The sequence below is a fragment of the Calidris pugnax genome, unplaced genomic scaffold, assembly GCF_001431845.1.
Source record: "Calidris pugnax isolate Ruff unplaced genomic scaffold, ASM143184v1 scaffold806, whole genome shotgun sequence".
In the NCBI taxonomy this organism is placed as follows: domain Eukaryota; kingdom Metazoa; phylum Chordata; class Aves; order Charadriiformes; family Scolopacidae; genus Calidris; species Calidris pugnax.
Genome location: NW_015092240.1, coordinates 290,428 through 302,484, shown reverse-complemented (window position 1 = coordinate 302,484; position 12,057 = coordinate 290,428). Strand labels below are relative to the sequence as shown.

The 12,057-nt window shown below is 36.2% G+C and overlaps 1 protein-coding gene across 1 annotated transcript in view; it reads left to right on the top strand.

Annotated features, from left to right (window-relative positions):
- KCTD8 (potassium channel tetramerization domain containing 8) overlaps nucleotides 1-10,599 on the top strand; it is a 95,133-nt gene extending 84,534 nt beyond the window's left edge. The window contains exon 2 of the mRNA XM_014962302.1: nucleotides 9,272-10,599. Within this exon, the coding sequence (XP_014817788.1) occupies nucleotides 9,272-9,729 (458 nt within the window). The 3' untranslated portion in view covers nucleotides 9,730-10,599. The remainder of the gene's footprint in view (nucleotides 1-9,271) is intronic.
- Nucleotides 10,600-12,057: the final 1,458 nt, after the last annotated feature.

The window sequence follows — 12,057 nt, the reverse complement described above, 5'->3', positions numbered from 1 at the left end:
AAGGCAAATAATATTAGCACACAGAACTGAGTATGAACTTACTTGACAGTTTGGAAATGATAGACAAGCTCATGTGCCAGATGTTGCTGAGATATACAAACAGTTTGAGCTGCTTACTGTAGCAAGTGAAGTTATGGAAGAGGCATGCTTTTTATGGAAGTTGTTCTCTTTTGTCATGTATACCAATGTATTCATTTCTGAGATTTCCTTCAAGCATCAAAAGTATTTTAAGTACCTACATTTTCAGATTTAGGGCAAGGGAAAAATATTCCTACAGGTGGAGAAACAACAAACCAAGCATTCTACATGTAAAATGAATTTGTGTCAAATTGCTTTCATCCTGAAATAACCAAACGCTTTCAGTCTCAAGATGAAGCTCAGTCTTACTGCAACTAGTATAATATTTGTATTTTTTTGATATTACTCTGCTGTTAGTGGAGATTAATACAGCATGTGACCATCACTGGAAAATGTGATGACTTATCCAGAGCTTCCTTCAGAAGGAAAATTCTATACTGCTTCAGTGAGTCCTCTCTCCAAATAACTTACATACAAAATGTGAAGCATCTGGTTGACTCTGGGAGTTTGTGTTGTCTGCTAGGAACTTGTCAGATAACCTCACAATATTCCTTTTGCTGTGAGCCTTGTGGAGACTTGTTAAAATTTGCTTCTGGGATTTTGCAGAAGGTCTTGCAATCTGTTTGCTAAACAGTGGACTCTTCAAGGATAATTAGGAGCCCTGACATCTTTGTCTGTAAAGTATTGACCTAGAGATGGAGACTAGAAACAGATAAAATCTGTCATGCATTATACATAGTGGATGGATATTGGTGATTTTCTGACTTTCAATCTTTTGATGTTGATTCAGCTTGTATCTTAGCTATTCCAAACATTTAATTTTCTTCACATATCTCCATTATAGCATCAATGTGGTAGCCATCTCTAAATACACAAAATGAAAATACCCTCTTCAATATTTGACTGTTTGTAGTTGGATATAAAAAATTGCTGATCTTTCCTGTTATCTTTAGCATATCAGCCAAGAAACGACACTTCTCAGAATGACTACAAAATTTTCAGATTAATATATTTAAAGCTGTGGACTCTTAATTGGTTTTACTGAAATGCAACAAATTATGTATGTCAGGATTTCATGGAGTCTCTCCTGTTTAAGAGTTTCTCCTTATTTAAGTTTTGCTTACCATGAAACCCAATTGGAAAAGTAACAAATGGAAGGAGTATGGTTTTTTTTATTTGTTCAAAACAAGATTAGAGTGAAGTATCTAATGAATTCAGGTTGGGCACAGGACTTTTAATTGTATATCTTCTGTCATTCCCAATAACAAAAATAGTTGCCTCTCTATATATTAATTAGTCCTTTCATATTGTGAAAAATGTTAATCTTTAAAATACGGCCTGACTGGAAAAAAACAAAGAAATTTTCCTCATTGATTTATTTAACTCATTCTATGCTACCCTTTCTAGAAGGTAGTTTAACAACAGGTGGTAGTAAATGTGACAGAAAAATATTTGTATGTTGTGTTCTTTGTTTTTTTTCTTTCGAGACAAAGCACTTATCACTTACAGGCATGTGGTCCTAATCTGAAAGATGAATTGGTTCATTCACTTCAAGTACCACATAACCATTCACACACCATCAAGTTTAACACTATTAAAGGGTAATTTCCCCTGTGGGAGCTATGCCCAATACAGCCACAATCTCTACACAGTGTCTTTTTATCTTTCCATGGCAGGTAAGGAGATTTAAATAAAAGGCTTCATCAAGAGTGCAATCACAGACATATTCTTTCTATTGAAATGCCCATGAAACAGCAAATAAACACTCCTAAAAATCCTAATGCTCCTAGATATTACCAGGAAGACTTCACTGCACAGTTCCCACTTTGAAATTTTGTGTTGGAATCAAAGCCCATGAGATGCCTTATGGGCTTGGCAGTAGAGGACAGGAAATATTATGGGGAAATTTGCATTTGTGATTAAATTCTGAATGTAGTAAAATGTTTCAGAATAATCAATATTTTGCTTTCATCTCCCATAATCACCATGATTTTTTTTTGTAATTTCTTGTCATTTCTTTAGTTTCTCTAAAATGACTCATTGAACACACTATTATAATAGGTTATATATTCTGTCAAAGACAACAGTTTAGTCTGTTGTGAGGTTTTCTTTAGAACATAGTATTTTCACATGTTCTTGCTCAAATATCTGGGGACTAAAATATTATCTGCAGTAATTTTCTTGGTTTCACCTAAAGATGAATTACCCAGGGATGCCAGTAAAAAGATACTTTCTGAGTAAAGTACTGAAAAGTTATAGAAATCATTCTATCTTTTTTTTTTTTCCTGTAAGAGGAGACTATTTTTTCACCCTTTCTGCTTTCACCATTAAATTCATTTCCTTCTAAAGTTTTTTTTTTTTTTTTTTTACATTCATACTAGAATGAACAGGCAATATTTTTGAATTAATTTTATGGAACTTAAGGTCACAGAGTGTGTTGTCTTTGACTTGAATGGGGTAAACATTTAAGTATAAAACTTTTTTTTAAATGAGTGCAGTTTTGGACCCAGACTCGGAGCTCAGAATCAGCTTGTTAGTGAAGCCAAAGCAATTTACATGCCTTGTAGATACAAATTTGAAGCTTCATGAGAGCATAGGGCATATTTACAAAACTGTTTTGGTAAAATGGGAGTAGCCTAAGTGCTGTTCTTCATCAGGGAATCCCTGTTGAGATTCGCTAGACCTCTCTGTGGCAGTCTCATCTGGAAGCTGCCTTGCTTGGCTTTCTTAAATCACATAAAATTCAGGTTCTGCTCAAAGTACTGAAGTTGATATGTCAATAGTGCTGGCCTTTTACCCAAGAGTTCAGGGCTTAGCACATTAATAAATCAAAGCCTCCCAGATACTAATTCTCTCTTGTGCCTGAGGGAAGTTAAGTCACTTCTTCCAAATGAATATGTTACCCTGAAGTAATCGAAGGTGAAGGGAACATTCTCTTCATTTTATTGAAGCTATTCTACTTTGCATTGACTAAAGCCAAGCCTCAATTGGGTCAAAGAACATGAAAGCGTGAGCATTTGGCTATCCATAGCAATTTGTCACTCATCTGAAAGGAGGAAGAAAAATAGGAAATGCTGAGTTTCAATCCTCCTTTCTGAAAAATTCTTCACTATTATATACTAAGCATTCTTTGGATCAAGCCTTTAATCCAAAAAATGGCTGGAAATTTTGCACCAGATGAGACCAAAATTGGAAATTGAATATCTATGTTTTTTTACTAGAAGTAATTTGAAACCACACAGCGTGATGACTCCCACACAAAGTTTTGTTCCACTGAAATCCCTACACTGAACTCTTCATTTTTTCCCATAAATGCAAGCTGTCAAGAACAGAGCTTGTCAAGAGCACTTAGATATTTCTCACATTATATACTTAGTATTGTTTGCTTGGGATGTTCTTAATGGATAAAATTGATACATAGGCAGAGGGGCAGTTAAGGACTGTGTGCCACTTAATTCCTGTGTAAGCCTGCATATTAGCCTTAAAATAGAAATTACGTGGGGCATGGCCTCCCTGTCTTCTGGCTCCCAACAGGACTAAGTCAGATGTAAATTTCAATACCTAAAATAGTTAGAAAAGTTTCCTTGGAAACTGTATGGAGTTTAAAAAACTACATAAACTCTCATGGCTAAATCCAACCAGTGGATTTAGCTTCATTTTGTAGTGCGAAGTCCCTTGTAAATTTGCCTGCTATAAAGCTAGTTTTAACTTAGAGCTCCAGTGGCAAGAGACAAGCTGAATCCCTTGCTGGTCTCAGGGAGAGAATTCTTGTCTTCAGCTGGGCTCTAAAAACAGGATTTTCTTCTAAAACTGGAAGTATCATTAATATGCCTCAGAAAATGTCAGGGGGTTAGAGCTATCCTTTTATAGCTCTTAAAAATAATCTTTTTTAAAAATAAAATCAAAGTGAAATTAGACATAAAAGATAATCATTTACCATTGAAGTGTGATATTAAGTACTCAAAAGTCCGGTAATGAAAATGTTCCCACAGTAGCCATAACCTGTCATCAGATTTCACAGCTGACTTCTCTCTAAGTATTCAGTGTGGTGTAATACTTTGAATGTTGGTGAAAGGTAATAAAAAACCCTAGATGTGTAAGATGGATAAGTCAAGTCCATCATAACGTGAGATTTGATGAGCATTTTTTCTTCAATTGTATATTAATTATAGTTAATTTTACTTAGATTCTTAAGATTAAATCATAAAACACAATAGGATTATCAATTTTGAGACAGTAGGTAGAAGAAAAGTTCATTCAGGGATATAATATAGCTGTGTTACCAGACCGAAGGTCCTGTGTAGCCTATAAAAATAAGGATTTTTTGACTATGCAAAACAATATGAAAAAAATTGCATTTCATGCAAAATCATGTGCAAATCACATACTCTCAATACACATATTCTCAATCATGCAAAAATTATCAATCAAACTGCAAGTAGTATTGTTGGATTAGATATCACTTCTTTTACAGATAAAAATAAACTATTTTTATTAAATCACTTAAAAACACGGATTTTTTTAACGTCATAATATTATTAATGGTTTTGTGGCATTATTTTTAAGATGCTTTCTCAGTAAATATAAATGTTTGCTATAAGTTTTTGGCCTATGCAAGAGTTAGTTCTGTTTATAACTGTATCAGTTCAGAGGAACCCTTAGTTGGATTATTTGATTAATTCAATAGACTACACCTACTAGAGCTGGATTGGGATTTTTAAAAAAATACATTTGAAGAAACAGAAACTTGTCAAGTTAAAATACCCCCAAGAACTTAGATTTCACTAATATGACGTCATCATAGAAAAACTCAAGAGACTGGTTTTGTTTGGTTGGGGTTTTTTACGTTTTAGTTTTTTACTTAAATAATAAACAGGCTTAATTATATAATGTTGGCAAGGCGGTTGATAAAAGTGAAATCATTTCACTTTTTTAATATATATTTTCTGGACTAACAGTAAAAGATAACATTTCTCTAACAGATGCCATTCTTCCTGATTGAGGTACTCCATACTGAACACCGTTAACATGTTGGTTGTGTTTTTTTCTAAATGACTTTTTAGATCAGCATCGACTCTTACCGACGTGTCTTACATCCAGCTATAACTGTGGTAGGCCACAGCTAAGATTCTCTGATCTTCATGTCAGTACGGTTGTTATTAAAATAGCTAACCTCACCAATCTGTGCATATGTTCACAACTTCTTTTACATTCTGCAGTAAAAATAAACTGATTTATAAACAAATGAATGATCTTTGAGACACTGTAGGAATAAAGTGGCTGAATGAGGAAGAAGTTAATTTGTGCATCTGCTTCTGCACATACAATAAACTGGGTATTTGACCTACAGAGAGAGAGGAGAATGGAGCAGTGAGGTTAATTGGATTTGAATATGATTTCCTTTATCTTAAGCCTGATGTATTATTATTTAATAAAATAATAATTACTATTTAATAAAATGAAATACAGATAAACAGGATATCATTATTTTATGCTTTTAATGTTTCCAGTGTGGTATTTTTCTCTGTTGCAGGAGATGGAGCTAAAGAAATCATCAAGTAGTTATTTAGATTGTACTTTATGAATATTCACAAACAATTTAGACCTATATAAGTTTTATTTGACTTCCTGAAGTATTTGATTACAATTTTCCACCCATAGTTATTGGCCAGGGGATGGTTTGCTGTGGATTTGTTGTATTCTGTTCCTGACTTGAGCTTTGTTGCCCAGTTGTTGTTCAACAGAGAGAACTTGTTTGTTTTCATTGTTGTAATTGGTAGGAGCAGATTTTCACTGCAGAGAATTAGGTTTAAAAGTTTCTTGTTCATTTTCCATGAATATTTAGTAGTAATTGCTTGAAAGTGATTCTTCTATCTGTCAGTTATTGCAGGAAATGTTGGCTAAAAGGTGTCCAGAGAGCAACATTATGAGGAATAAGTACAGTAAAAGAAAGTGTAAAACGCGTTCCTGATCAGAGAACTGTGTCTGAGATACTCTCTCAAACCTATTAGATTAGTAGTCTAGTAGCTGCTGTGGTAGAGGTAGTAAGTGAGCCCAGGTAAAGGGAGAGATTACTTTCTAACTTCCTAAGAGAAAGTAAGTCATTTAAGAGCCATAAGGGAAAAAAAAAAAAGTGGGAAGTTCAGTGCCTACTGGAACTGCCTGGAGGAGAAGTTGCAGGTGGGAGATCCTAGAAGGTGTAGGAGCAGGAGAGACAGATTTTAAGTCATGAAGTTTTTTAAAGTTACATGCATGGTACACCCAATATACTTTCTCTGAGTTTTTAAGAACTATTCTGCACTCCTGAAAAATAAGTAGTTTCAGGTAGACTTAGCTATTTGGAGTTATTCTGAAAGCTCTGAGAAGGTGCAGTGGAGAGAGTCTCCCATCACACCATCTATGGCCACAAATGAGCGTGCCAGAATAGAGGGCAATAAGGGGATGCTTTCCAAATTAGAGATATATCTTAATTTATCTGATAATCCCTTATGTTGAAAATTAAAAAAAAAAAAAAGCATTTGAGGATCCTTTCTTATGTATTTGTAAATTCTTTTGGGTTACAGCAGGCTGAAAATATTGTGAGAAAAATCTCCTCTCTAGCAATACTGTTGCTTCTGTTAATAACACATTATTAAGAAAGAAGTGCAGGAGCATATAAAGAATTCTTTGTGAGGGAGGATTCGTTAATTTTTAAAAGGAGAGGTGTGGGAGAAACCTGTGTTTGGATTTAAAGTCATTGTGAATTTAAGCGATTCAGTGAAGCGTGCAAAGCTCAGTGCTGTAAGGTACTGAACCTTGGGGCTCTGATCCAAAAAAGCATTTAAATACCTGCCTATTGTCAGGCTCCTGAATAATCTTGTAGCAGGAAATGGAATTTTTTATATTCTTGAATGTGTATTTCAGTGCATTTTTGAAATAGATCCTTAGTACATTGCAGGTTTGAGCCCTTGAGAATCAAGGATTACCAATAAAGAAGTATAAATAGGCCAACTAGAAATGATCTCGATGTATGAAGTTACAGCAAAAAAAAAAAACAAAAAAATGGGCAGGAAAGACAGAATTGAAGAGTACAGAGTGTTGCTAACAGAAAACTTTAGTTTCTTAGTCATATAATATGTTGTTAGATGTGAAGAATAATAAGATTATAAACTAGATTAGATGTTCATGTTAATGATGTTATTGAAAATCAGACTAACGATACTGAAATCACTATCTGATTAACTACTCAGTTTTATAATCACATGCTACAAAGCCACAGTAAATCCATAATGCCAACTGACTGTAGATTTAGCATATTCATATAATGGTTTGAGGTAAGAAATGAAATGTCAGATACAACAACAAAAGGAAGGCATGTAAATCTATTGAAGAAGGTGAACATATTTCTGGAAGAGAAAGAGGAGGGAAATTGCTGCGTACATGCACTAAATATTTGGCTTGAATATAATGAAGTAGAAAATAATTTGTGCTTTTCTCTCTGAATAATGTAAGTGCAAGCCATGACAGATCGTTGTCTCTCCTCTTAGGATCTTGATTATTCATGGGTTTCTGTAGGTGAACTACAGAAATGGGACACTTCATCCTGGGATGCTGGCTAAAACAAAAGAAGAGCAGGTTGTTGAGTGCTGTTGTTTTTAGATTATTCTTTATTTGCTTTTGTGTTTTGTTTTCCCCTGTGTCATATAAAATATTGCAGTCTTCTCAGATTCCTTTGAATCATAGAACTGCGCTGTCAAGAAGACACTAGAGTGTTCATATTGCTCCTGTATTCTTTATAATTGTAATTACATTTCTAATTTGTAGTTCTGAAAAACAGAATACTAAGTGACTCAAAAATCTCCTTGCAACTCTCTGGCAGTAACTCAAGGTTGAGCTGTCAGACCCTGAGTTTTGTACCAACAAAAGTGGTTGCTGCTAACGATGTTTGGGTAAACTAGTTTTTTGTAAAATAATTTAGACTGGATTGGATAATCTAGTTTTTGTAAGATATTTAGGTGCCTAAACTGTTTGAGTCCTTTGGGATTTGCAGCAGATACACAGCTGCCACTGAAGTCCCATACTTCATTTTCATTTAGGTGTTTAAACATCTTGGAAAATTTTCCCCTTGATTGGATCCAATGCCTATTGAACTCTGTAGATATTTCTGTGAGTTTTAGATAGTGTCCTAAATTAAGATCGTGACGTTTATATGATGTCAGCATAGCATCATTTAATTTCACAGCTGGAGTTTTGAAATAAGGCTTCAGAAATGAAAACGCCTGTACGGATTTAGCGGCTACCACCTAATTTTCACATTCATATTCTGCTTAAGACTTCAAAGCAAAAGTGATATCTGGAGAGACTACCAGCCTAGATCTGATTTTCAGGCGTGTGAAGTGCCGAGCAGTGCCTGCTGATAGGCCATCAGACCGCTCTCCCTGCTGCTGCAGAGAGCCTCTCAACTGATAACTTCATAACCTTCTTTTCCCTGCCATCTCGAGCAGTAAGAGGTGTACAGCTGAATTCTGAGCTTGCACTGAGGCAAGTCTGGAATAATAACTGACAGTAAGAAGTGTGGTGAAATCACTGTGGGATAAAAATAAAAAAAAAACCCAAAACCCTAAAGACTCTGTCAGTAGTGAGAGATATCTCTGTTAGCCTAGGATTAATACTCCTTTTCCTGTCCAGGGCTTCTGCAGAGTTGACATCTGCAGAGCCTAATATCAGTAGGGGAAGGGGAGTTAGAGCTTCCAAAAAAAAAAAAATAAATAGGAGACCTCAGAATGTTTTTATTTAAGCAAAGAGTTTGAAAATGGAATGGTAGCATTTTCCTAATACTACAAAATCTGATTTCTCATAAAAATCTTCTTGGGGTGTAATGGCAAACTAGATCATTTAAACTTGCCTGCAGGGATTTCCAGTGTAGATAATCTGGGAGCGTTGTGCACGTTTCATTGCCTGGATTCTCAGGCAGCAAAGTTATTCTTGCCGTAAACATTTTCAGGAGTGAGAATTTTGACAACTGAACAGGCACGTAGGACCAGGCCTTTAAACTGTACACCTCCCTGGTATATATAGTTCTTTTGGCTGAAAGGAAACACCACCAATTTGTGCCAGCCGAGGCTCTGGGTTGTGTTTTTCTAAATGTTAGCTGATCTGTTCTCTGTGTCAAGCAGTGCTTGTTTAATACTCTTTTCTCCCTGCCTTGTATTAGGACCCCCCCAGCGAACCGTTTCCCCCAAGCAAGACCACGAAGACAGGAAGCACGACAAAGTCTTGGACAAGGGCAGTGAAAGTGGGACTTCCTGTAACGAGTTGTCCACCTCGAGCTGTGACAGCCACTCGGAAGCGAGCACCCCTCAAGAAAATGCCAGCACTCAGCCCTCCACGGCCCACCAGCCAAATACTCTGACTTTGGATCGCCCATCTAAGAAGGCCCCGGTGCAGTGGATGCCACCGCCAGACAAACGCAGGAACAGTGAACTCTTTCAAACTCTCATTAGCAAGTCCAGAGAAACAAATCTTTCCAAAAAGAAGGTGTGTGAGAAGCTGAGTGTCGAGGAAGAGATGAGAAAATGCATCCAAGATTTTAAAAAAATCCACATTCCAGATTACTTTCCAGAGCGCAAACGTCCCTGGCAGTCTGAACTCTTACAGAAATATGGGTTATAGTAATCAACTCTTTCATGACCTATCTCTGGGGCATTTGATGTTACATTAAGTTGCTACTGACTTACTGATGTCCTCCTTCTGGCCAACTCTGCCACCAGAGCTATTCCTGCTGCTTTTTTCTTTCTGTGAACAGTGGATGTTGGATAGTACATGGTTTCTTTAAATATATATATAAAAAGATAGAAACTTAAAAAAATACAAAAGGCGTCTCATCTAAACCACCTCATAATAGCAAAGAAAAGTGTGCATGGTCAAGAAAGATGGTTTTTGAACTGTAGTCCGTTGAGCTTCATTATCGTTTTGGAACTTTCCAAATAAAAATCTCAATCATCAGTTAATGCCTCGTTTTACGTCACCAATAAAAATGACTCAGACTTGCTACGGATGAAGAGAAACAGGGTTTAAAATTCGATTGAACTGGTTTCAGAACTAATTCCCAATGTTCTTTCAATGTTAATGCAATAAAGCAAATACCTATTTTGCATGAGCACAATGTTACAAATAAATCACACAAGAACAAGAGGTTGTCTGTTGCTTGGAGAATTATTTGTTTGATACCAAGCCTATAAACGTGTAAAACGTCAAAGGGATTGAATTTACTTCATTCTGGATCTGTGATTTTTTTGTGTGTACAGTGTTCTGTATGTAAGGATGGTGTAAATATGCCTTATACTGTTTTATTATTGCACCAACAACGTTCATATATTAGTGCTTGTCAGGATTATTTCTGTGAAATGCGAATTTATGGCAGATTGTGAAAACTGGTTTGATGGTCTGAAAGTTTCTGTTATGTTAGTCGCTAAAACTGGAGAAAAATAAAAGAGACTTTAATGTATTTATTAAAAGAACCATCTGGTAGATTTTCTTGGCTACCGTTATCTCCTCTCTTTTTTAAAAATAGAATCAAGCAAATTGTTACTTTTTGTTTAATGTTTTCATAACTGCTGAAAAAAAAACCAACCAAAACAAGAACCATGTTTCAAGAGTGGGTGAAAAATATTTAGGGTAGTGCCATTTAGTTGGAACCACCATGCAGACTCTCCAAGAGGAAGAGAGTTACACTAAGAAGCAGTGGGGAATGAACTGGAAAACTGAGTGGTTTTACTAACAGAGCTGAAAGCAGTTCCAATTTGACAAGTTCACAGAAATCAGCTTAGAAATAGAAGATTTAAAATATCACAGCAGAGTCTGCTACGTTTATAAATGAGAAGTTTTCTATGAATAGTCAACTCTATATGACAAACCTATTTTCTCAGCCCAGACACAGGAAAATCGGTACCTTTCTCGTTACAGCAACACCAAGAAGACGACTGTGGTTCAGCCAGCCATAGCGGGAATGGGTAAGGACCGCTGGAGTTTGCAAGAGAACTCTTTCTTACAGCCTTGAAATTATTCCTGTGCGTCCACACACACAAACATAGACATTTTGAAGGGTTCATCCCCATACGTGTTCTGTAGCAGGAACCGTACAACTGTGCCAGAAGGGATGTCTTACATCTGATGGTAATTTTAGCTGGTTAGCTAAAGTAAATAGACCTTTTTGTGTTGTAATTTCCAGGGCTATTCCTAACACCTGTGTTGCTTTTCAGTCTTCTAACAGGCCACTTTAGGAAAAGGCTGCACACTTTTGGTAGGAGAGCTCAGTGACTTCATTTGCTTTGTTTTTTTTAAAGCTATCTAGAGATGGTTACTCTCCTACTCAGTTACAGTTGGCTCCAACATTTCATCTTTTGACAACATTTCTATAACTTGAAAGAGTGTATCTGGGATAAGTCTAGTCTGAACTGTTGCAGTCCAGTGTGAAATCATTTGGCTTCTCAGCTCTGCCCTTATGTTCTTTGGTTACTTCTTTCCCTGAGGTCCAAAAGACCCATTCCTTCCTTTGCAAGTTTCTTGCTTTTAAGACACATGTAGCATTCTTGTTCTCTCTTTTTTAATCTTTGTCATCCTAGTCTTTACCTGATGAAATCTCCAACTATTTAACCATGACTTAATAACCTCCAGTGGATACAATTCTGTTTTATTTAGTCTAAAGTTAGACTATTATTGAGAGCTTTCGAAGCTCACACCGAGTATTCTTCCAACCTTTGGGATCTGTCTTCATTGCACTTCTCACACCTTACACTGTTTTCTGTTACCTTTGTTTAGGCTAGATTTCCATCTGGGATGGTATCTTTTAGATTCAGACAGATCTCAGACCTTCCCATTAAACCTTATCATTGAGGTTTGGGATTTCTCTTGCCTTCCTAGTTATTCTCAGTACTCCAGGCTGTACCTGCCCCTTGTGGTTTAACCCCAGCCAGTATCCCCCACCGTAGTGTAGGGGAG